Genomic DNA, 26,703 nt, shown 5'->3' with positions numbered 1-26,703 from the left:
GAATTTAACTCTCTTATTTTGATAATAAGTTGTAAATAAATTAATCCGTTGTAAACTATTAAAAAGAATAATAGGATATAATCAAAAATAGATTTACGTGTAAGCTAATAAATTATATTTCCAATTTCTATAAAAAAAGTTTATATAACACTATATGAAAAGATTGTAAACAATTTATCATTCAGCTTGCGTACAATAAATTTAAATTTGTTCTTAGGCAAATCTTGAAACATAATATTGAAAACTCATAACTTATATATCAACATTATATGATATGATAATTTATATATCAACATTATATGATATGATGATTATACAAATTGCAAATCATTATAAATTGCAAATCATTATAATAGAACATTTATACTTTTAAATATGTATATTTTTAAAAAGAATTGCTGATAAAAATCGCTAAATCGACGGTTTAAAAACTGCTTTTGTTTAACGCAATTAGCATTTCGAGATACTAATTGTACAATATTTAATCTTGTACTCTGAGATTATATCGACATATCGCGCATTGCATTCATATACATATATTCGCAAGGGATGTAACATACACAAAGGATTTCTCATGTATTTTGTGATTATTCGTCGTATTTCATTGTTTCTTATCGTGACGTTCCAACTATGAAATATGTCACCCAGGAGAATCGCTCCTGCTTATCGTTCTCTCTCCTCGAGAAGAACTATATATAGGTATGCAAGGACGTTAATTACGTTTGTACCGACAAGACAATTCACTGCGCTGAGACGCATTTCATCGTTTTGTTTGAGCAAAAATTTTCATTATATTACTATACGATATTTAAAGTGCCTATTAACCGTCTAAATAATAAAAAAAAATTTTTTTTATAGAGCTAGAGTAACAGTATAAATATATGTCGAAGTCGTGATGTTATTATCTCTGAGAGAGAGAAAGAGAGAGAGAGAGAGAGAGAGAGAGAGAGAGAGAGAGAGAGAGAGAGACAGATTAGCTTTATATTATTAAGACAAACTACTTAACATGGAAAATAGTTTGTGTCAGAAATTTCCGCCGTTTTACGTTGTGCGAGAGATGTAATTAATTTACAATCAGAATCTTCAATTAATCTTCGACATGCGCAGCAACGAATTTTATGTCAAGCGTATATCTAACGGTTTAATTATGAATTTCAATCGAGCGAGAAGAGGTAATTACAACGAGACAAAAAAGTAGTCTGTATCCGAGCTTAACACCTGGGTAATTATAATACATCGGTCCAATCGATATGGTAATTATAACACAAGCAACCAGGAAAATATCAGTTAAGCAGACTATATTAGATTAATAAACAACAAAAATGATCGCGTTATTATCAATAACAATATAGATTCATGAATTGTGAAAATGCGATGCATTATACAACAAATTAATATAGTCTCGAATTTAAACAAGCGTTCTTAATTTATATAAAACGTCATATGTGTAAAAGATGCATTTTGTTCCGTTTAATCCGGCATAATTAAAACATTTCTTTTCACCATTTTCTGCAACGTTGTCGCATTCTTTAACGTGCATTTTTTTATAAATGATGATATTCTAAAAACGTATTTCGTGAAACATAATTATAACAGCATTACAACACAACGTTTCACCAAATTTAATTGCGAAAGCAAATTTCGTTCTCAAATTCATTGTTGTTCTCAAATTGGATAGCTTTTATGTCAAAGGAAAAATGATCTATGTATGTGTGCATCAAATTAGTTTTGTCTTCTTTCATTATCCTACCAGAATATTATGTTTCGTGTAATGAAACCTGTTCCATTAATTATAGCATGCAGGTAATGCAATTTTAGAAGATTGCCTAGGAACAAATGATCCATTTTCTTGATTTTAACCTCAATTATACTACAATTGAGTCGCTTATTATTAGATATAATTTTGAATTTTTGTATTATCAAGGAAGCTTTATTCTAATAAATAATTAAAAAAAATTTTTTTTAAATCTTTTATACATTAAAATGCCTCGAAATTTGTAAGATCATTCTTTTTTTAGATCAAGCGATTACAAACTTCTGAAATTCGAGAAAAACTCGAAAAATTAATTGGATGAATTAATTCGATTATATCGATTATAATAGCATGTAACATAAATACTGATTTCTGAAAAGAAATAAAGACGATTATCAGTGATTCTGATTCAATTGGGAGTGGAGGACAAGCTATTTTCTGGACGTAACAATTCTTCACGTTGTTGCACGGGCTATCTGTAGCAACTAGCAGAATGTTGCATCACGCAGGGGACAAGAGGAACATATCGGGCGAACCGGAACTGTTGCTAATCGCCGCCGAAATCTCGAATTAATGGCACGAAAGCCGCGCGCGGAATTCGGGATTGGTGGTGCACAACGCCTAACCGGGCAAAAACGTTCGCCGTCTCGTCCAGCATTCGTATGCACATTCGAAACGATAAATGCTACTGCGCTCTGGTGCATACGCCTCGATACGTTTTATGCAAATATCGCAGCTGCGCTGCTATATGGAGTTATCGGTGAATTCACGCATATCACGGCGCCGTTCAGGAAATTCGCGAGAGTCAAATTTTATTGGACACGCATCTTACAAAAATAAAAACGTAACGGTTACATTTCGGCGTTTGATAAACACAAATATTGACGTTTACGCGAGGAATTATTGCCAACTACTGCTAAATATTTACATAAAGAGAGAGAGATCAATCAACGTTGATTTTTAACTCGAGTTATATATTTTATAATTTAATAGAAATATTAATTTAAGTAATTTTGTTGTTTAAGGAGAATTTTGTAATGCAATAAAAATATATTATACATGTTTGTAATAATAATAATTTTATTATTGTGTACAATGATTTGGTTGAGAGTACAAAGAGCAAGGTATAATAATAAAAGCAAAATGTATATATATATATATATATATATATATATATATATATATATATATAAGACGCGAGAAGTTAGCAATAATGCTAATGCTTAACTGCTGCTATAATGCCAAATAAAACGAAGTAAAAATGTAAAGTAGTGAAAACAGAGATAAAACGTGTAATAAACAAGAATTTATGTAAAATGCAAGATAAAACTTTGAGGAATGAGACTCAATTAATCGAAGGTAGCAAAAAATAGTTAAAATATTTGACTATTTTGCAAAAGAAAGAGCAGTATGAAATTTTTAAATTTGACGTATAGTCAAAAACACGAGTTCTGGTAACGAGTTTTAACTAGAAAAAAAATAAATAAAAAGTTAAACGATTTGTTATAAATGTGAACAAGAAAAGAATTAAAATATGAGTCCCGAGTTGTATTTGCTTGCTCTTATCAAATGCCTTCGAGGGTTATAGACCTTAATGAAATATTGGCTACGAATTAACGGTCGCTTCTTAATGATTCATTAGAAAGTTTTCTGTTTTTCACTCAGCGGCTAGAGAAACCGAAGCGCCACCCCGGTCTATTGATCGATCGCCGACTCCGCTCAACATGGCGGCGGGGGTGGTATTCGCGCTCAGCCTGATCCTCGTCGTCGGCCACCTCCAGGAAGGACCAGGGTCCCTCGCAAAGACCTTTACATTCCCGGAGTACCCATACAAGGAAACCACTAAGAACGTAAGTCGTCCATATAGTCCATCAAATTCCTCCCTGACGAGTGGTACGTGCTGAACGCTGATACAGGTTATGGGGGACAACCCTCATTTGGGGGTGACAGTTTTACAATGCCGGAGAACGATAGCTTAAAGCTAAGCCGACTTGGTGCACTGATTTTTAAGTAAAAAAATCCTATCCTAACCTGTCTCTATATGTAAACCATCAATTAATATGAATTGTTTTTAATCCAATTTACGTAAATAAAAAAAATGTATTAAAAAATTTGAATTGATAAAAGAAGATTTGTATCTTTATCTGAAAAAGATTAATAGAATATAGATTTGGAAACAAGACGAGAGGGATGTTACATTCGATTGTTATTGCTTACGACCGAAAAAATAAAGCGAAGTTTGGTGAAGAGAAGTATCAGTGAAGGAACCGATCGATCTTACATTAACTCGAGAGAATATTCGACTAAAAGGTCAAAGTGTATACGAATTCAACAGTAACTATGAACGAATATTTACATTCAGAACCACGGCACAAGTTTACTCGCGCGATTCGAAACAAAGTCTAAAAAATTCTCTTCCATCAGACTTAATCGGTAAGATATACATAGGCTTTAAAAATTTATATAATCTTTTTACAAAAAGAAAAAAATATATATTTTACGCATTGCAAAAAGATATATTGGAATATTAAAGAATAATTCGCTGACTTCCGTCGGTCAAAAGAAAAGTCAATAGAAAATTCTTTTTAATAGATTTTAACTTTAGTAATTTCACGTTAATTTATATTAATATTTTAAATGTGCAAAGTTCAGCAGAAACATTCGCGTATTCCGTGACATTTATATTTTCTAGGAAATCAATGATGAAACGTTACGTGTTATCTTCCTGCATTACGTTCGGCAAATATTTCTCCTTCAAAGATTTCTCGCGAACGCCGTAATGCTTTTATTTACGCGGAGAAAGGCAGACGTGGAGTTATTCGCGAAGGAAATTAAAGGCGCATGCATGCCGTGCTGGAAGTCACATTGGCTCTAATTGGGGTTAATCTTCCGACATATACGAATCAATTGTTGCATTCCGCTTTATCCCGCCGCGGCGCGGAATGCAAGCGCTTGTTTTATTAATACCGCATATACTGTGTTGTAACAGAATGGCTCTCTTGAATAAAAACGAACATTAATAAACATTCGTATCTTCGAATTTAATCGCAAAATCCATTTGCAACATTTTATCAAAATAACCTACGTGATTTATTTTAAACGAAATATACGCATAGAATACGATGGAACGTATATTTGAAAGCGATTTATTTTTGGAGTTGTTATTATAAGACTTTTCGTATTTAAGCATTTATTATAACTAGACAACCGTGTCAGACTAATGTGATTGTAATTGATTATTCGTAGGAGCTTCTCTTCAGACAATTCGAACAGGCTTGTGAGGAGAGCGGCGCTTGCAAGATGCTATCACAGCATAGAACCGATAGCGTCGCCAAAACACGATGCATTCGGGAATGCGTGTCGCCATCCTGTTACAAGGAGATCTATTTATTCGATCAGGTAAGGGTATGGACGGGAATGCCAATTCCGTTAATTGCTTTGGATACTGGATACATATATAAATTGCATACATTGCTCTATGTCATATACATCGCCGGACAAAAGTTTAAGACCGTTAATTGGAAATATTTAGTATATAAAATAAAGTCAAATTTGTACATTGTAATTTGTCTTATTTTATCTTTAATATTTTATAATAAAATGAAAATAATAAAATATCGAAGAATTTTACAAAAACACTTTTACAAAGGAAAGCACTAAAGAATATTAAATACTTTTTAACAGCTTTCAGTGGAATATTGTTAAATTTTATATGTTATCTTAAACTTTTGGTCGACAGTGTATAGAATATAGAGCAATACGTGCATTATATAATATACAATATAATACGTATCCAATATACTACTTCACTCATGCGGACGGCACGGTAACGAACGATAAACACATTTCAGCTGGAGGAGGGTGAAATCGACGTGAGATTAAATTCCTTCAAGGGTTGCTTCATGCAGCGGAACGGTCGACCACGGAAGTAAGAAGAACGCAAGAACGTAAAAAAGACACGCAAGAAAAATAAATTCCTAATCGCGAAATGAACGATTAATGGACGAACCGACGGCGTACCTTTCAGGGGATGATTGTAGTCGTGCAACAAAGGACACACGCTGCGACAACAGCCCGCTGTTCTACAATAACGCTTCTTGCCTTGACTTTATCATCCCGGAAAGATTAAATTGATGACATGACTGTTGCGTGATATGCATAATGGAATAATCGGAAGAAAAGAAAAATAAAGACGACAATGCATATCATGCACGGAAATAAGTTAAACAATGCGTGTCGCGCAATTCCGCGTGGAAATGAAGAGAAAACTTCGGCAAACTAAAATCCATATTTGAAAACAATCTTTTTCTACTTTTTTGTACACATTATATACATTAGTACGTATTATATATGACTCCAACGTTATTGCAAGATTAATAATAATATCGCACAAAATAAATTAATAAACCTGTTGGCCGCACCAATAATTTTAATCATTTTATCGCTTTTATATATCATATTCTATCAAAAATAAAAATACTTTTCAGATAATATTAATTCAACATATACGATATTATGCATGTAATTGAGTAAAATAGTTTTGTTATACATAGCAAATGAGAATTAGTATTTAAAACTTATAGCTATTGTATATAATATTTTTTATTATGGAACATAATTCTTTCTATCTCCTCAAAATATTAATATTAAGAAAGAATAAAAGGAACTTGAAGTTATCAAATTTTTATATATAGAAAGTACATTACGATTATTGAATAGAAATTTTAATATCTCACAAATAAAATATCTTACAATCTTTTCTTTAATATAAGCTGTTTATACTGTGATATAATCTACAAAGTTGTTATTATCTACTTAAACTGTTACGGGTAAAAGAAAAATATAAAAATATAAAAAAATATATGTAGCGAGGTGTTAATTAATTTTGCAATTTATTTCCAGAGCAATATATACTTCCCATTCAAATTCAGAAAAACGCCTTTTATCCCTTTATTATTAACTAACTTTATTAACTATTACAAAATAATCTTTAAGATAATCCAAAATCCAAAATCTTATCAACACAGATTCCAACTTGATCCTAGATATCCTATAAATTATATATATTAATTTATTTTTAATAAATATATTATTAAATATATTAAAAAGAATAATAGTACTATAAAGATTCTTTTTTTAAATTTCCTTAAGAGACCTATTCAACAATAAAGATGAACAGAGATGCGTCCAGTAAACAAATATTCTAATGATACTAGTAAGAATACATATCAAACGACAAAAAGTACTGGCCAAGCCTAAATCATCTCTCATAAATATGTAATTTGTCTAATTTACTAGCGACAAAAGTCCCCAATATATATGCCTGTAAAAATTTTGCAAAAATTTGGCAAATGCTGGGACGGCATTAACAATTACGAGCATCGGGATTAATACTCCTAGAATACACACTTAACAATACTAACAAAATAGACATTTCTTGAATTTTTTTGATGAACAATAGTGGTATGTTGTTATAATTTATGTCATTTTTTAATATCTTATTTATTAAATTTATTTCTTTGCGAATTAGATTTCTCCTCTAAAATTTTTAAAATAATATTTTAATTTTTAAAGTACATTTATTTGTTATATTAATGTAGCAATAAGTCATATATTAACACATTATTTCCTAATAAATATCTATAGCGACCGCTACTAATCGTTTATTGTAACAATTATTTATTATACACAAATAAAATACATAAGATATCTGTATATCTATCTCTTAGTTAAATCATCACAAAGTTACTAAATGCAGGAACAAATATGCAACAACAGAGCATTCGAAAGGTACTTAAAATCTAATAATTATATTATTTAATATTCAGTTTTAAAAGACACTGTATAGCGTTTCGTTAAATATTATTTGTAATATTGTTTGTAACATTTCGTCGTAGCCAGACCGTAGTTGATGGCGTAGCCTTGAAAATTGTTTACGTCACGGTAGCGCGCTCCATTGTATACACACGGGGGGGGGGGGCGCGTCGTGTTTACGACCGCCGTACGCGCTACCATTCAACTCATAGCTTTCGTACGGGCAGATAGTGGTGCGCGTCGCTCCGTATTTTTTCGTATTTCTTCAATATTAAATGATACTAAATGTTGCTGTACATATGCATTTACTAATACGAATATAAGAACAATTTAACTTATTAACTCGCGTGATTAATTCATAAGCGTATCGAAACGATAACTCCTTAACAAAGTATATACATATACATATGTATATACTTTGTTAAAGAGTTACATATATGTAAGAGTTATATATATGTATATATGTATATACTCTAATACGCTTATGAATCACGCGAGTTAATATGTATTATTATTATATTCGTATTATTATATTCGTAGTATGTACATATGCAGACATAATATGATACACACACACACACACACACACACACACACACACACACACACACATGTACATACATACATCGTTTCGATATGCTTGAATTAATCATGTATATATATATATATATATATATATATATATATATATATATATACATATATATAAAATGTATTTATTATTTAATATGTTAAAAAATGTTGCAATAAGATATTATTTATAATATTATTGAATATTTTAGCCAGACCGTTGGTGGCACAGCCTCGAACAATGGTTACGCGTCGCGGATAACGCGCTTTGTTTACGTATGGCGAATACCGCGTGCCGTATTTACGAGCGCTTCATGTGTTATCATTCTTTCATTGACTTTCGTACGGTCAGGTAGCAGAGCGCGTGGTTCCGTATTTCTTTGTATTTCTTTGATGCTGAACGGTATCAAACGTTGCTCTATTTTACGAACGTAATGCTTATTGAACGGCGTGATTAACGTGATTAACGATTCATAAGTGTATCGAAACAATAATTCTCTAACGAAATATCTACATATTTCGCGCGACTTCTTTAAAATTCATAACTTTTAAATTCATAACTTTTTGTTAACCCCTCTAAAGGGTACGGCCTTGACGTGGCAAAGGGGCTTAGTATTCCGAGGGGTTTCGTTGGATTCCCCAACGGAATCCCAAAGACGAAGAAGCCAACAGTACCCATTGCACCATTATTAATAACATTAATATTAACGTTAGCTAATATTACTGTTATTAATAATGTACTAGCACAGCATAGCCACGAGTCGTGAAATGGCTCTTATGTGGCAAATGCGTTTCACGCATCAATATACTAACACAGCATAGCCACGAGTCGTGAAAGGGCTCTCATGTGGCAAAGTTGATTAATGCGTTTCACGGAACTTGATATTTTCACGGGCAGCTAAACGCGGAGTGCCGTCAAATATCGCGCGAAAGACTTTTATTTAAAATTAGTCCGCGCGCGTTATTAAAATAATTCGCGGGTGTTTTTCGCGAGTGTCTTGTGCTGCGAGGACATCCGACGATCCGAGAGGAGGATCTCGAGAGGAGGAGGAGGCCTAGGAGAGGCATCGGGCATCGGCGGAGCAACCTTGCGGTAAATATACATTTCTTATCAACAAAATTAAAATTGATTATCTTTGCATTTATAGAATCATTAGATATCGATATTTTAAAATTCGTATAATTCGAGAGAAAGAAACAATTAAAAATTTTATATGAGTTTATTTCTGTAATGATCATTTTTGGAAATTATATAATTATTAGAAAAGATTTTTGGAAATTATAAATTATAAATTATAAATTAAATTATATACTTTAATAAATATTTAATTGAAAAATAGATTTGATAAGAAAGCTCTAAGAATTACTTAAGTAGAATTATTTTTAAAAATATCTATTATATTTAAGGCGCTGCTATAATTTGAATGTTCTTTGTATGTTACAGAATCATCGTAGCCACGTGGCAGATTTACTCCGCTGTTGCGCATCGGGTCGGTGAGTGACGAATTTTTTATATTGGGGTAACAAATTTGTGAAAATTACATTAGATTATTTTGATACATTTATCATAAGAATAATTGCAACTGAATATGTCTTCACAGATTCGTTGCCCTAAAATGAATAGATTTAAACAGTTTAGAGTAGATATTTAATCCTGGAATGATATCACTTATTGATTTATTATATTATAATAATGTACAGACACATAGAACTTAGAAAATAAAGTTCATTGTGTCGATATCTGATTATTTTATATTGTCTTTTATATTTTAATTGCAAATTTAATTGCATATCTGCATTAGCTTCAAAGTTAGGTTACAGAACACTCTCGCAAAAAGATTAATAATTTAAATGTTTTAAAAAATTAGATGTGTGTGTATATATATATATATATATATATATATATATATATATATATATATATATAGAGTACAAATAATTTAAAAATAATATAGCTTAATTTATTAGATGTTTCTTTGGAAATATATTAATGGAATTTAGTTAAATTTATTATATTTTCAAATTTTTTAAATAAATAATAATAACAGACAAAACTGCGTAAAAGAAAGTTATATTAAAAACCGCGTAAAAGAAAGTTATATTAAAGTAATAATATTTTTCAAAAGCAATAAGTTTTCGTTAAGATCTTTTTATGATATTTATTTTTCAATAAATATAAGAAACAAAGCTTAACAGAAAGTATTCATATTTTATATTTATAATGTAATAAGAATATATATTTATATTATGTGTGTTTTTTATTCACCTCTCTATATCTTCTTCCTCTATTTTACCAGGATTAAATATCTAAATCAGCGCATAAAGTGAGATATATATAGTATATATGTATGTACAAAAATTCTTTAGTAATGTGTACTACATAAATGGATGGATAACAAAAAGAAATAATCAGTTATATAACAAACGTGCCGATTTAACTCTAATCATGTTCAATCTATCCATATATATTAATTAAAAACTTGGCTTTATATAAATTAAAGCGAAATAACATGACATGAGATCCAGTAAATATTTCGTGGCTAAATTGATAATTATAAATTAACTTTAATATCTAATGTTTAGAGTTCATAATAATAATTTATAAAATTATATATCGTATAATATTGATATACTGATTATGAGGAAGATTCATTATCCTGTTAGAATCTCGTGTCATTCATCTGAATATTTCATGTCGCTCTCATCTAATTCATGGTGAGATTTAAACAATGGTTTCGATTGTACGGAAATACGGGCATAATATTGTGGGCCTTAGCTTTTATCGGTTCGGACAAATATTATTCATTAAATAATATATACAATCGTTTTTATTTTCATTTATTTTTTATGCAATATCATTTAAAACTTTTTTAAATTTTATTTTTTTTCTGATATACAAGTTTCTTTAAATTAAATTAAAAAATAATAATTGATACCGAGATATGAAATAGAGTTTTTATAAATTTTAAATCGAATATTAATCACGCGTATTTCGGAAAAAGCGCAATTTCGTTAAATTAACATTATGCAAAACGTTGTTACAAATTTTGGACTTTTTTAATATTGGAATGGCCTTTGCAATCGATACGATTTCGTGATTGACGCACGCGATAAAATTGTGCGTATTATCTATCGGCATTAATAATAAGCCGGAATAGAAGGGGTATATCTCCTTCCTCTCTCTCTGGTTATATATGTGGCCAGAATTTCTGGCTAAATGGCCAGAATTGGCATAGAGCAATGTGGCCAGGAGCGAAAGGTAGATCCAATCTGGCCTGAAAAACAACATCTGGGTCAATATAATATTGACCAAAAGGGAATACTGAGTATGTACTAAGTTGTAATTAAAGATTGATGATGATTGTCATCATGTGCATATGTGCAGTCGTATGTGATTTCGAAAATGTAAGTAATTATCCAAATTTCTTCCCCTCCCCCTATTTATTAAAGTTTCACATTTCCCATCGAATAATCGTGGGTTAAGTATACTGTTTTAGTATAGTGTAAAATAAAGATCCGGTTAGGTAGATATTATCTGAACTTGCGGATAGGTAGAAATACGATATTCGCGAATAGATAGGAACACTATAAAAATTGGCGAGTAGGAAGGAATATTATAAAAATTTACAAGTAGGTAGAAATATCATGAGAATTCGCGAGTAAGAATATTATGAAAATTCGCGAATAGGAATATTATAAGAAAATTTGCGGATAGACAGGTATCAAAATTCAGGTGGGCAAAGAAATTCTATTACAAAAATTCGGGTGGGCACAGAAATTATTATATTATAAAATTCTAAATGGGTAAAGAAATGATTTTACTATGATTTTACTATGATTTAATCTTTAAAAATTAAATCTTAAAATTATAACTTAAATTAAAGCTTAAATTTAAACTTTAAAATTATTTTTTTTTAATAAAAAATTATTAAATATAAAATGCTATATAAAATTTTAATTCAAATAAATGTTAAAAATTGAATTAAAATATTATGAGTAAAGTATTATATTAAAATTATTTTTATAAATATTCGGATAGATAGGGAAATGGTTACAATTTGTGTTACGATTTAAAAATTATAAAAATTAACAGAAATGTGAAATATCAATTGCGAAAATATTTGTTAATTGATAATAAATTAAAATATTTTATTTGTAAATATTATATAATTGTATAATAAAATTTTATTTATGTAATAGTAAATGTAAATTGCTATTAGTATTTAATCAAAAGTTTGAAAATAATAAAAGTTATTTTCTTATATATATATATATATATATATATATATATATATATAAAGTTGCTATTTTATACTGAAAGCAATTATATATTCATTGCACAAAATCAATTAAACATATAATAACGCAAAAATCTCATATTTCACTCTAAATATTTAAAGGCTACGAGAAAAATCGTCGGGTTTCTTTCCTCATTATTAGTTGCAATTGCAATCTCACAACTGCATTGACGATAAGATCTTATCATTATCCCATGCATCAGATGGATGTTAGCGAATGCATAGTTCATACTGGTGGAGAATTGATACAATCTTTTTAATGAAGTATTATTTTTCATCGTTTCCACAAAATCTATCTGCGACGCCTAGTTTCGCAATCTATTGAAAATTCCAGGATCGAAATTAAATTCCGAATTTTCTCGACAGTTCCCGGAAGTAGCTATTTCAGCAATTAAGTTAACTACTTTTAAAATTGAATTATAAACTTAATTTAACATTCAGAGAGAAAATTTTTCCTTTTTTCTAAGTGTTATTAATACTGTATTAGTTTGTTTTATCTTTATGACAAGAGTAGAATAAACATGGATAGTGATTCTTTATAAAGATTTTAATTTTTATTTTCTTTAATGAAGATTTAATTTTTAATAAAGAAAATCGAAATTAAATTGTTTATTTAAAAATATTGATTAAAAATATATAGTTATGGAAGAGTATATTTCTTTAACTTAATTTTTTATTTAATTTTTAGAAGCTTTTTACAGGTATGGGGAAATCCTACCATATCGGAAGATTAAATGTAATTTGAAGTAAATCGTTATATAACTGATTTTAAAATAATATTTTAAAATACATGCGCAAACAATATTTTATTTATCATTTCATAAAATAAATATCCTTTTCTTAAATGCTTTAAAAAGATCGCATGAATGATCAAATATATACGAATGAGATATTCGAGATAAGTCGAATGGGTACTTCGATATTAAATTCAATTATATAATAAATAATAAATATTTAAAAAATTTAAAACATACATGCAAAAAGAGGACCGCCAATGAAGATCGGCGGGGGTGGTAGAGGGCCTCTACACAAATTTATTAATTTCTATCAAATAAATATTCCGACTAAATTATAATAATTTTTATTATTGCATCCAACAATACGAATCTTATTGTTATATCAAATATATGACGTGATTTTCGTGTTTTTTTATTTTTTTTTATCTTTATCTTTATAATATATTTTAATTTTTTATTGTATTTTTTTATTGTTAAATTATATTATATAAAAAAATAATAAATAGTAAAAAATTTAAAACACATCTGCAAAAAAAAGAAAGAGGACCGCCGATTAAAATCGGTGGGGGTGGTGAAGGGTTTCTAAATAAAAGAAAAATATACATAAATATATTAAAAAATTGTTTAATAACATATATGTATCACTATGAAAAATACATTGTCAATAATAATTAAAATTCTTTTCACATCAAAATATGATATTCTAGGGATGTTTTTTACTTTAACATATGACAATTACAAATATTTTGAAATAATCATGATTTTTTTATATCAGAATAGAATCAAATCAATTAAATTAAGATATCACAAAGAAATACATTGCTACATAGAATAACTTCTAATTATAATTTAAGTACATCTTTATTAAAGAATAATAAAACTATCTCTTTACATTAAACATACATACGAAAAATGTTTAAAATAAAATTAATAATATAGGATCATACAGAAACAGAACAATTATTAGCGTAAATCAAAATACTATGCATTTATTATAATCATACTTCAGTAAAGGAAAGACAAATTTAGGAATCAACAGTTAGCTGATTTTCGGGTAGAAGTACTTTTTCTCCAGGTTTGAAAGCCGGCATTCCGAGATATGGACAACTGGCACATCTGAATGCGTCCCCTAAATAACACTAAATAGAGAAATTAATGAATAAGGTTGAAATTAAATTTAATTTGTATAACTATATAACTATATATGTGCAATACAAAAAGAAAATATGAAACATACATTTCCACAAGAAGACTTAACAGTGCCTTCTGGTGCAGCTTTACCACTTAATTCTTCCGCGAGTCCGCATGAACAGTCTTTGCATGCTTTTCTTTTACCTGTTGTTGCACAGACTGAAACCATTAGATTTTATTAATTTATGTAAATTCACAAAATCCTTTTCATTTAATTATATAAAATAAAAATAAGATAACACATTTTATTATTTAACATACAACAAACATACAACAAACTTACCCCTTAAAGATGATGCATCTGGCTTTATGAGATCAGATTCATCCAAAAGTTCATCCTCATCTATTAAATCTTCTTCTACTGAGTCATCTAACTTCCATACATTAGGTTGTTTTTTTACAAATGAAAGAGGAGCACTTGAGCCCACCTAAATTGTTATAAACAGCTATATAACATCTTTAATGAATTTTATATTCATTATGTATGATTAAAAAAAAAATCATAATCTTACCTCAAATGATGGTTTATTCGCTAATACTTTACAAACTTCTTCTACATTGCTATATACTTTTAGCAAAAGATTTTTACTCTCTAGGTCTTCATCCAAGTTCTTTCTCTCTGTATCTTTTACTTTGAAGCCAGATAATTTTAACCTTGATATTCTCTCAGAATAAGTAAGTACTGTCCCTGGCTTTTTATCCACTGACAGTGGTTCATAAATGACTAACAAGCCATTAGGTTTTAGAATTCTTAACGCTTCTGTTAAAAAGTCCTTGTTTGTATGGGGTTGTTTAAAAATGACAATAACGACATCGAAAGTAGATGCACCATGATTTTCTATACTTAAAACAAATCAATGCTTTCTTTATTATGTATGAAAAAATTTTATAAATTATGTGTGAATGTCTCTCATAGCCATTTCTACTAACATAGATTAACTTTAATCTTAGTTTAATTTGTTCTTTATCTTTTTCTAATTCTTAGAACTAAAAAATGATAAAAAAATGATTAAGTTTAATCAAGATTAAAATTAATCTACATTAAATGGATAGAGAGAGACATTAACACAATAAAGAGACATCGACACAAGAGATGAAGTATATACTCACCGTTTTTTACATTCGATAAGCTGGCAATATGCAATTTATCGGGATCTCTGATACGTTGCTTGATCATGGCAATAAATTCCGCCGTGTCATCGGAAGATATATCGTTCCCAGACATGACGAGAACTTCATTTCCCTCATCGACAAGAGACGTCATGTTGCAACAACGAATGATGACAAACAATAATTAGGAAACCACTGCAAAGAATTTGTATCGTGTGATGTAAAGGTGTGATGTAATTGGAAAAATAGCAGCCCTTGAAAGATTATTTTTCCGTCGAATTCGAGTTTGGAGAGGTTACTTTAGAATTTCTCGAGTGTGTGACGTGCGCGATAAACTATCCGGGCTAAACTACGCGATGCTGTACGACGCGCATGCGCACAAAATATCAGGAAATGTCAAGAAAATGTGAAATCGTCCTCTTTGTTTGTGTTTTATTTATACTCGTACATATTCCTTCTCTTTGTTTCGGACACAGAAATCACTAACGTCCATTTCTGTTAGTACAGATCAATACTTGAATCACGATTTAATTTACTTTTTATCTTTTTCTTAGAAGTAAAAAAAAATAAAAAATTATATCGAGATTAAAGTTAATTCATATCGATAGAAATGGATATGAATGCAAAAAAAATCGTGTTATCGAAATTATTAATCAAATGAATTGATAAATAAAAAATCAAACTAAATAAATCTTGCCAATTTTCAATATCGAATACGTATGCATATTTTCAAAATGCATATATGCAATTGAGATATAAAAATTTGTTTATCGAGTATGCTTCAATTTATCCGATTTAATATATTATTTTTCGCGAAAAATAAATACATGAATTTTATCTTTATAAATATGAATTTTTTTCAATAGTTAAACTGTGTACTGCTTCAAAATTATTATTTTTCCAGGTCATAGCAATGACTGCTTTGCTGCTCTGTACAATTTATTCACATATAAAATATGTGTACATATAAATAAACGATCGATATCATACTCATATCATGTACCCATCACACTGTGTAATTGAATAAAATATAATATATTACAGAAATAATCAGAACTTAAATAAATACAAGTTGATCCCTCCTCCTAACGCCTTAAATGTCTGTCTTAAGTATCTCAATTTTTTCTCTATTTAAAAAAAGATATTTTACACGAAAATATTTTATATTCTCATCTTTTAAATTGGAAATACCACACGTAAGAAACAAAAATTCCTTATCTTATATCATACGATAAATTTGATACATGTATTATATTTCCCTTTTAAAATTGTAAAATTTTTATTTAAAGTTTTCCCTAAAAGAGATTAATTGAACCATTTAAGATGGACATTTAAAATAGGACGGTCTATACATTATTAATGTTTGGGATATATATATATATATATATATATATATATATAAAATTATATATTATATATATAAAATTAATCATTTATCAAATAATAATCAAAAATTGCAATAAAACAAAAAAGATGTTGAAATATATTTCTCAATATATAACAAAATTAATACTTTATATAAAAAAATATATTTTTTATAAAAATGATAATTTTTTTATATAAAAATAATTACTAACTTAATCTGTTTGTATCAAGATATCAAAGTACTCATACTCGAGTTCTCGATTCCACTCGCATCATGTCATCGTGACTATTCCGAATGTTTCTAATTGTATCTTCGTGTATTTTTTATATCGTGCGTATCTTTTTTCATCGCGTGTATTTAATATCCTCAATAATTTACAGACAGAACGTCGTAGAACGTTGTCACAGAAAAATGTAAAATTGTGTACATGTAACGTAGAAAATATCTTTTCTGGCAGTTATAATAATGTTGTACTATGAGATTTATTACAAAATACAAAACATAGAGTCCAAATTTTAGCGAACAATCAAACACTATTTCGTATTTCACACATTACGAAATAAACAATGTGCCACGCATGATTTATTTCTCGACACAAAACTTAATATCAAAAAATTATACCCAATAATCAAATTGCGCGAAAAATTATAAGAGAGCCAAATTTTGGTTATAAAAATATACAGACAAATATAAAACAATAATGCCAGTATCACCGCGATTACTAACAGATTAATTCCTAAATTATTCATCACACATTGTATATTCAATTTGTGGAACATTTCCTTTTCTCATCACTTTCAAAGCCAGAATCGAGATCATCGCTCTGGCACTTTTTTAATGTACAGCCCTTGGAGTTTTGTCTACAAGCTTCTCGCTCTAACAACTTCTTAATACTATCTATTAAGTGTTGAAAAAAATTCGGGTAACCATCATATCCAGGAAACACATTAACATCTATTATCGCGTATTTCCCAGTATGATTTTCTATTACAACATCTATTCCAACTAAAACAAGTCGAAATATCTCTTGAATATTCTTAACAATCCTTTCGAATATTTGGAAATTCGGTTTCACAGTCAAGGGAATGTCTTCTTCGGACAATATAGACCACTTAGATCTACTCCAACTTTTCGATATATCGTGCGAGTTGAAGAATATTGTATTTAACGAATTACAGTCTTCTTGATAAAAGTTTTTAAAGCTAGGACGCTCAACCACATGAAAATGATCCCCCACGACGAATACTTTATATAAAATAGCATTATGATTAATGAAATCCTGAGCGACGCAAGGTAGTTGACAGTCTTTCAAATCCCTTTCATTAAAGATAATCATCATCTGAAATTAAAAATTAAAATTAAACGTCAAAATAATTTTTCTCAAATTCTTTTCTTACTTCAGACGTATTCTCGCGCAAAATATACTTACCTTATGTGCGTCACTCGAACCATATGCGATAAGCGGTTTGCAAACAAATGGATACTTTATACCACGCTTTTTTAACATTGATGCTATTTCATGAACGTTTTTACTTTTAATTTCTATAAAGTTAGGAGTGAATATATCTGGAAAAAATATATTGAGATACATTAAACATACAATTTAGTTTCGCTTGCAATCATAATTATATAGTTATACAAACAATAAATACATACCTTTAAATCGGATTCCTTCTTGTATAAACTCATACGATTTATATCGATTGCTTAAGTTTCTAATATTGTCCAGAGGATCAATAACAATCAGATCTGAATGTTTTGCAATATATTCCTGAAGCCTTGAAACAATATCCTCAGCCTATAAAAAGATCATGGAATCATTATTATTAATATATCCTAAATAAAATAAATAATATGCTAAAAATCCTCATACATTTTTGTCACCACTTTCTGCATGTGATTGCATATCTGTCAGCTTGTGTAGAAAAACATGCAATGGTCCCTGCTTCTCAAGGTTTAAATTTACATCGATCTGTAACATAGATGGAAAGTTTAAAGAATGAACAAACACAATAGAGCATAGATAATTTTGATACAAAAACAAATGAGAAATACATCAATATATATTAATAATATTAAAAAAGAAAAAAAATGTCTACAAGGATAATTGTAATAGCAGAGACTGCCCAGATTAACATATTGCAAACATTCGTATCCATTATATTTGTCTTTATTATGCATAAAAATATATAGATATGTAATATCTATACATTTTTATGAAAATGTTGAAAATTCTTTATTATTCATAAAAATGTATATAGATATTACATTTTTATGAGTAATAAAGAATAGAGAAAATAAAAAAAACATGTGTTATATAATTTTCGCCAACGTTAGATATCTTTCCAGAAAAATAGTATTATAACTCGCAACCAAAATATGTTAATAATACATAACTTAAATCCCTCTTTTTTAAAAATTCCAAATTAAATTAAAATTATTTATAAATCAAAATTATTTCTACGTGAAAGTCAGCGTATGGTCGTCTATTATATTTTCCGAACCATGAAATGAATATCGTTCAAACTGACTTCTTCCCATTCAATTTCGTACAAGCAGGACTCGATGTAGACATCGGCGGGGGGAGGCATCCTCGCGCGCTTTTGCTCACCATTTTTAACCGAAAGCCCTCGGACTCGCATATGTGCTCGAAATCGGTCCAATTGAACTTCTGTCGCTTCCTCTCGGGCACCCAGTAACCGATGACATACTTGTCGCACATGATTCCGGCCTCGCTGGCGTCAGCCACGCTGCGTTGACATCGATCACGTGCAAATCGGCATTCGGCCGACGACGCGGCTCGTGTCCCCTCGCGCTCCTCTCGCGTCTCCACTGCGAGACGATCGGCGGCCCTCATCCTCGCGGCGCAAATGTCCGGGAAATGACCCTCCGGGAGTCCAATACGCTCATACTTGCGCAGCGTGACGGTGGGACGAGGTTATGTTCCACTATTCGAGCTACGTCGAGCCGCGCGTGACTGATCCTACGACGACAGCCGTCGTCAGAATGACGCCTTCTCGTAGAAACTCGAGACTTCTCGAGATTCTCTCCGGATGCCGCTCACCCACTCGTCATACGTCGCACATCGGCGTCGCTAATCCTGTTGTTTACCTTCCGACGCACACGCCGCCAAAAGTGCAACCCTTATCGGCCGCGCGTGATCGCAGAGTAAACATGTGCTCCTCCCGCGGCGGTTGGTTCGGCTATTTTGTTGGTCATGTGACAAGCTCCGTGAACGTGTTGATTGACTGTTTGATGAAATTTTTAGATCACCCTTGAATTTTTTTTTCTCGTAACGTGTAATCGATACGTTAAAAAATTCTGGAGTGCGACAAGTAAAATATTGCAGCGCTCGGTTTCGATTCGAAACGTTCAGCTAACGCGCGGATTATGATTGTGATGATTCGAGGAAGATGATAACGTGCGCGGTATCTACTTGTTTTTTTTTTTTTTTTTTTTTTTTTAATTTTGTTAGCTTTTCTGCGCCGCGAAGCTCCGCGATTCGTGACCGCGCGAAAATGTTGCAAACAACTTTCTGCGATTATCGCGAAAATTCTAGTAAAGTATGAACGATGCAGAATTAACAAATACGCTAGAGGACACTTCATCTTATCTAGAAATGTATTTATTTATATATATATATATATATATATTAGATATGATAATGTTACTTCAATGTTCTGATTAATTCTTAGCTACTGTGATTTATTAAGAATTTCCCTTTGTATTTTATAATTAAGAGAATATGTGCTTTTTGCATACTATATAATAAACTACACAAAAACAAGAGTTTATGGAAAGAACAAAGTATCTAAAAATTTAACACGATACAGATTTTAAAAGAATTTTATTAAACCGTTAAAATAGTTATATAAGATTAAGAATGATAATAATAAAATCTGCAAAATTTTTTATATTCAATTTGAATATTCCATATAATAATTTTGATAAACTAACAAAATTATTTAATTCAAAATGATTTTCAGATTAATTTAAAAATTATTTTCAAATTTTTGGACACTTCAGTAAAACTGTTCTTTCTGTCGTTTCTTGTTTTTTTTTTCAACAGAATATTTCAACAATATTATAGGAACGTTGGAACATTCCTATTGCGGGAATATGTTGTGCCGTGACGAGCTGATAGTGCGATTCGCTATCACGGTGTAAGTAAAAATGGTTGAAGAGAAGATTGGTGCCGTTTATGATAAGTCGGAGTGTCATGTGTCACGTCGAAGAATCCATGATTTATTCTAAACGCGTCCAGAGCTTTCCAAAAGAGACTGCAAAGAAAAACATTCAATAAATAATCCCCACAAAATAATTCAGAACGATAATACATGATTCAGAACGATAATTCATGTCGCCAATATAACTTCCCTCTTGCGTACTTACCATCGTGGAGTCGTTTAGAGACGTTAGCATACTCTTGGTAATAAAAACCGTCACACTGCTGTCGCAACGATCTATCGCAGAGTTCTCGATTAGGTCGCGTTTCCTTCTCAGAACCCGCACTTCACCGAGGGAATACGAACACGAGCTCGGCATATATAGCTCACCCTCGGAGTGAGATGTCTCGAGGGTAGTCTCGATCTGAAATCATCGAGTTAAGTTGATTTACCAATAGACCACACGGTATCGATTACTGATAAAAAGCTTTTAGAAAAGTTTCAAAAATTATTTCATACAGTAATTCTGCACATAAGATTCTGCAAATGAAATATTGCAACAAAAATATTTCTGCAATTTTCTGTTTTGAAAATAATTTTTTAAAAACTTTGATTTAAGTTGCTTTTGTCAATCTTTTACATATATAGTAAATTTGGAGACATAATTGTAGGATTGTCATTAGAAAAACCTATTTTTTGCATGTAAAATTTATCAGGTTTTTTTTTATATAATCAATATCATTATAATATATATAAAGATATAGACATGTAATTATTTGCATCTTTTATGAAAATTATACATGCAGCACAGAAAAGAATATTTCAGAAATATATTTTATCTGATAAAATTAAAATATTTTATAAACATTGCGAAATATTTTTCAGATTTGCCATAATGTTTGCGATTCTTGTAATCTTACGGAAAAGTAACTTAGAGATCTATAATCTCTCTGAAATATTGCTGAAATAAATAAAATGATTGAAACTTTCTAAAACATTTTTTAGAAATATTTAAGTTCAGGCTTTTAATTATTTTTCTGCAAACAGGATCTTTTATCGTTATATTCATTTCATAAAGCAATTAAATTAATGATAACTTTTAATTATGTCTCTATTCATGCGTAATATTATTATAAAAGAGAGAAAAAAAGAAAGAAATTTTCCTCACGATCAATGATCGTCTATGTTGACAATACTATTATATAAAAATTTATTGTATATTTATATTTTATTCTCTCTCTCTCTCCCTTCCTCCCCTCTCGCGTAACAATTGTGTAATAATTAAATTTCATAATTAAGAAACTTTTCACTTACTCTCCTCGCGTTTCCGCTCGACACGTCATTGATCGACCTGAATATAATGCACAATGAGAAAATTAAATGTTAAATCACATTCTAGAATCGTGATTAAATAAATTATACATCAGCGTATACAACGTTCTCGTGAAATTCACCTGTCATCGTGATCCAGCACCGTACTGCTGACGCTGGAATTAGAACTAGACAAGACGTCTGTCCTGTACTTTCGCGGTCTGTCTGTCAAATCGATCGATTGTCTCTCATTGCCGTTTATCGCAGTTTTTCCAAGTCCGTCATTTCCGTCTCTGCGGTTTTCGATCGTCGCAAATGTACCGCGAATTTCTTCGTTCCTCGTATCTCCCGTTGAATCATCCTTTCCGGCGATCTCCTTAAAGGAGATTTGCTCGTTACGCGTTTCGATTTCCTGTAAAGAATTCGTAATACCAATTTTTTCCTCAATTATAACATGTTGCGGATCAGTTTTTATTCCATGTGAAGATTCGCCGTCTTTCTTTGCCGACGAGTATACGAAATTAACAACGTCTGTCTTTGCTGGCTTAGCTTCATCGACAAATTTCGGTTCGGCAGAACTCGCATCCGGATGAACTCGCTCGTCTTTTATCTCCGAAGCTTCTGAAAAAAATAAAGCCCTTTTGTCCGCCGACGTGACGTTGTCATGTGTTTCCCCGCTTGTAATTTCTTTTATAATTTCTTTCGGGATATCTGAGCGCCCGTTGATCGCCTCGTCAGCTTGCGTGACGGTCTTGTTTGCGTGCTGATCTTTATTATCTAATTCATCTTCTCCAATCCTCTCAGCATTTGTTTCATCTTCTTTATTCTCAAGTATTGCATTCCCAGCGTTCGAATCTACAGCTTCCATTTTATGTCCCTCTTTCGATCTTGCAGATACGATCTGCGCAGATAAATGTTCAGAAGTTTCTTTGGGATTTTGATTATCGTCGCTGTGGATATCGGAGATCTGCTTTAATGACTCGGCCTCCGAGCACGAGTTTCCCTTGCTGTTGTTTTTGCTATTGTTCTTAGAACCTCGAGCGGACTCGAAATGAACTCCGGAACGAACGATCTCCCTCGTTTCTCGAAGGGCGGAAGAATCGGGGAAATATTTCTCGGGATCTCGAATATCGTTAGGTTTGTCAGCGATCTGCCCGAGGTCGCTCGTATTAATTTTCGCCTGAGTTCGCAAAATCGATTCCTCAATCGCGTTTGATAGCGCGTTTATCTGCATCAAGGAATCGGCGATGTTCCCTAGAAACGCTTCCTCCTCCTTCCGACCGTTCTCATTAACGTTCATGATTTTCGTTTGATTTTCAGCATCGATCGGTATCACCCTCGCAACATCTGCTCCTTCTTCCGTCTCGTCTCTGTCTCTTTCGCTATTATTTTTAGAACAACGAATAGACTCGCAGCGAGCCGTAGAGCGAGCGCTCTCCTTCGTTTCGCGACACTCGGAAAAATCGCACGAGTATTTCTCGGTATCCTTGACTCCCTCCTGGGAATTTTTGGCAACCTGCCCGATTTCGCTCGCGTCAATTTTTTCTCGCGCAGCTTCCTCTCGCAACGTCGATCCGTCGATCGCGTTCGACGGAGCGTTCGCTCGAGCAGAGATATCAGGAATATCTCGAGTCTCCTTGTCATTCGTGTTTCCCCTGTCAGATTGATTTTTAACGTTGATCAGAATATCCCTCAGGATATCCAAGGTTTCCGTTTGACGCGCGTCGCGGATCGATTCGGCCTCCAGCAGATGATCCAAAAGTTTCCGCACCATCGCAGGCTTGATCGCCGATTCCTTCAAGGCGTTCCTGAGCTTCCCTTCGATGCTTTGTTTCTCATCCTGCAGGATATAGGTGACGAATCGATCCGCGGTCTCAGACGTGTCCTTTCGGGTAAATCGCGCGAAGATTCCGTCGTCGGGATGTTCTTTCCCGGAACGTTGAAGCTCGCGTTTAAATGGAACTTTATTTGCGGATGTGACGTCATGTGACCTCGTGTCCGCGTGATGATCGCTCCGAGCGGTTTCCTGCTGCCGATGACGACACGTCTGCGATTCCGTGTGCGTGCTCGATAACGCGGGAACCAAGTTGGAAAATGTGATGTCCGATTTGTCCATCGACGATTCCGACAAACGCGCCTCGGCCGTTGATCCTCGAGCCCTGTCATTGTCGCGAGATGTCTTGAAATCATCACTCGAATCCAACGCGAGTAACAAGCTAGATTCAACGGAGTTCCTCGAATAATTGCCGCGAGAATCATCTCCCTTCGACGATTTCACGTCCATGTTCGCGTCCTGCAGATTCTCTCCGGTTCGAGGCGTCTCTGACGCACGCGAGACCGTCAAGTCCTCGTTCCTCAAGTCAATCTCCAAAATCGACGATCGAGTCGGTGCGTACGATGAGTACTTGAGGTCCTTATCGGCTGAAGTCTGACAGTCCTGAGGTACTTTGCGACTCTCGTCTCGTGCGACTACTCGCTCTTCTTCATCCTTGTATATCGCGAATTCAGAGCTCGATAATAATTCCGCGAGGTTCTTCGTCGTGCGAACGATGCGCTCTATCTTCCTGTCGTTAAATTGCAGAATCGAATCCAGCTCGTCGAGACGCGGCCGATACAAATCGATCTCGTCCAAATTGTTCTCCATCGGAAGAACGTCCGAGCAGTCCGAGGCTACGAAAAGTCGACGACGCACATCTTCGTCGGCGACATCGTGAAGGCTATCTTGTCCGTTATGACTGTTGAACGTGTGCGAAAAGTGTCCATCAATCGTCCGATAAGGTCTCGGGCTTTCCGCTTCTCGATAGCGCGCGGCGATATTTCCACATCGAGGAAAATTTGCTTTCCTTGAAGTGTCACCGGCGGGCAGTGGCTTTAATCGATCGCCTTGCTTTTCCTCTTGGATTTTGCCCACAGCGTTTTCCACGTTTCGCAGACGATCGACGCTTCCCTCACGGAAAATTTCGTCTTCCTTCGCGATCTTCGTATCACCGGAGGTAATTTCTTCGTGGTTTCTCGAGTTGTTCTTCAATTCTTCATTCTCATCAGCCTCGGCGGACTTAGCCGCGCCTTGACTCGCATTTTCCCGATGCTCGGATGCTCTCTTATCTTCAACATCCTGTCGATCAGGTTCTCGATCCCTTTTCTCTTGCTTTGGAGACTCGATTCGCTCACCCCCTCGCTCAAAATTCCTAACTTCTTCAAGGTCCTTTTCTGACTTGTCCAAAGGATCTATCGTTTCCGTTTCAATTGCAGTTTCAATCGGCTTTCCTTCTTGTAATGTATCCAACCTCATGCGTACAATTTTCTTAGGCGTCTTTGATATTTTCGGGTCATTCACCTCGTTATCCACGATTTGAGCGACGTCATGGCGCAAAGTGTAAGTGGCTGTATTCGTGCGATTTTGCGCCCGGGACGATTCCGGCGAGATGTGCACCTCCTCCAGATCCTGTCTGATCAGTTTCCGGTCGTCGATGTGAACCGACGGTCCTACCTGGACCTCGCACTCGTTCTCTCGATTCGTCGATGACGTTCGTCGATGATCTCGAGCACGATCGACGTCGCGTGCCGTCGCCTCGATCCTCTCGGTCGCGACCTCGATCGAGCCCTTCGACGGCACTTGGGCAAGCGACGCACGTTCACGGGACCGATCGCTTCTGTATCCCAGGGACAACCAATCGGTGTACCGTCGTCGCGGCATCTGAAATTTTGGCGCCGACAAATTAACCCTGCGAACGGTGGGAGGACGAGGACGATCACGTTCCTCCGAACGGGCGCTCGCCTTGCCATTCGCTTCCGATAATCTTGAGGAGGTTGCCTCCTGCATCTTGGAGGCCACCAACTCGCGAACGTATTGCAGCTCTTCCTCCTCATTGTCCAAGGGCAGATCGTCGAAATATCTAAACGTATTTGATGATGGAAATTATATAAAATTATATATGTTAAATAATACACAGAAAAAAATGTAAAATTATACACAGAAAAAAAATTAAACTAAGATTATATACTCTACAATATTATAATCTTCTTAGAAGAATTTTAGTAGTCAAGTATTAATGCAAGTGTAGATATTTTTCATATATAAATTAGAATACTAAATTCTTCATGTAGAAGATTTTTAATCTTGAGTTCAGCAAAAGTAATATTTGCATCAATACAATATCAAATTCAATCAAATCAAGACTAAAATTTTTGAAAAGACTATAATATTCTTGCTTATATATGAGAATATTTTTTTTTATTCAAGACTAATTTTTTTCTGTGTATAGCAAATGAAATTGAAATTATATAAATGAAGAATTTTCAATAGCACTTCGGTATTCATTAACCCCTTTTATAATATCGATCGATTGCCAAATTTAATCAAAGAAAAGAATTCGTGTAACTAAAA

General features: G+C 32.6%; 4 protein-coding genes across 7 annotated transcripts in view; 1 reads left to right on the top strand and 3 right to left on the bottom strand.

Annotated features, from left to right (window-relative positions):
• Positions 1 to 3,443: 3,443 nt before the first annotated feature.
• Positions 3,444 to 6,614, top strand: LOC105426208 (uncharacterized). The gene is made up of 3 exons (XM_011637330.3): positions 3,444 to 3,603; positions 5,000 to 5,152; positions 5,605 to 6,614. Exons 1-3 carry the CDS (start codon positions 3,478 to 3,480, stop codon positions 5,683 to 5,685), a joined length of 360 nt encoding a protein of 119 aa, XP_011635632.1. The 5' UTR covers positions 3,444 to 3,477; the 3' UTR covers positions 5,686 to 6,614.
• A 7,166-nt stretch (positions 6,615 to 13,780) lies between these two features.
• On the bottom strand, positions 13,781 to 15,860 carry CIAPIN1 (cytokine induced apoptosis inhibitor 1). Its single transcript, XM_011637329.3, has 5 exons — positions 15,474 to 15,860; positions 14,876 to 15,201; positions 14,647 to 14,791; positions 14,410 to 14,522; positions 13,781 to 14,311 (listed from the first exon to the last, which is right to left on the bottom strand). The coding sequence occupies exons 1-5, from the start codon at positions 15,625 to 15,627 to the stop codon at positions 14,198 to 14,200; spliced, it is 852 nt and encodes a 283-aa protein (XP_011635631.2). The 5' UTR covers positions 15,628 to 15,860; the 3' UTR covers positions 13,781 to 14,197.
• Positions 15,861 to 17,302: 1,442 nt separating this feature from the next.
• LOC105426206 (inositol-tetrakisphosphate 1-kinase) lies at positions 17,303 to 20,128 on the bottom strand. Its single transcript, XM_011637328.3, has 5 exons — positions 19,451 to 20,128; positions 18,713 to 18,811; positions 18,496 to 18,637; positions 18,269 to 18,405; positions 17,303 to 18,178 (listed from the first exon to the last, which is right to left on the bottom strand). The coding sequence occupies exons 1-5, from the start codon at positions 19,694 to 19,696 to the stop codon at positions 17,603 to 17,605; spliced, it is 1,200 nt and encodes a 399-aa protein (XP_011635630.2). The 5' UTR covers positions 19,697 to 20,128; the 3' UTR covers positions 17,303 to 17,602.
• Positions 20,129 to 20,275: 147 nt separating this feature from the next.
• LOC105426201 (uncharacterized) overlaps positions 20,276 to 26,703 on the bottom strand; it is a 73,640-nt gene continuing 67,212 nt past the window's right edge. For all 4 annotated transcript variants that reach the window (XM_089075011.1, XM_011637323.3, XM_089075010.1 and 1 more), the window contains 4 exons: positions 22,460 to 26,212; positions 22,320 to 22,356; positions 21,232 to 21,429; positions 20,276 to 21,119 (listed from right to left, as the gene is read on the bottom strand). In XM_089075011.1, the coding sequence (XP_088931137.1) occupies positions 21,090 to 21,119; positions 21,232 to 21,429; positions 22,320 to 22,356; positions 22,460 to 26,212 (4,018 nt within the window). In that variant the 3' untranslated portion in view covers positions 20,276 to 21,089. The remainder of the gene's footprint in view (positions 21,120 to 21,231; positions 21,430 to 22,319; positions 22,357 to 22,459; positions 26,213 to 26,703) is intronic.

The sequence above is a fragment of the Pogonomyrmex barbatus genome, unplaced genomic scaffold (assembly GCF_055798465.1).
Source record: "Pogonomyrmex barbatus isolate J1 unplaced genomic scaffold, ASM5579846v1 scaffold18, whole genome shotgun sequence".
In the NCBI taxonomy this organism is placed as follows: Eukaryota; Metazoa; Arthropoda; class Insecta; order Hymenoptera; family Formicidae; genus Pogonomyrmex; species Pogonomyrmex barbatus.
This window is presented reverse-complemented; position numbering and strand designations above follow the sequence as displayed.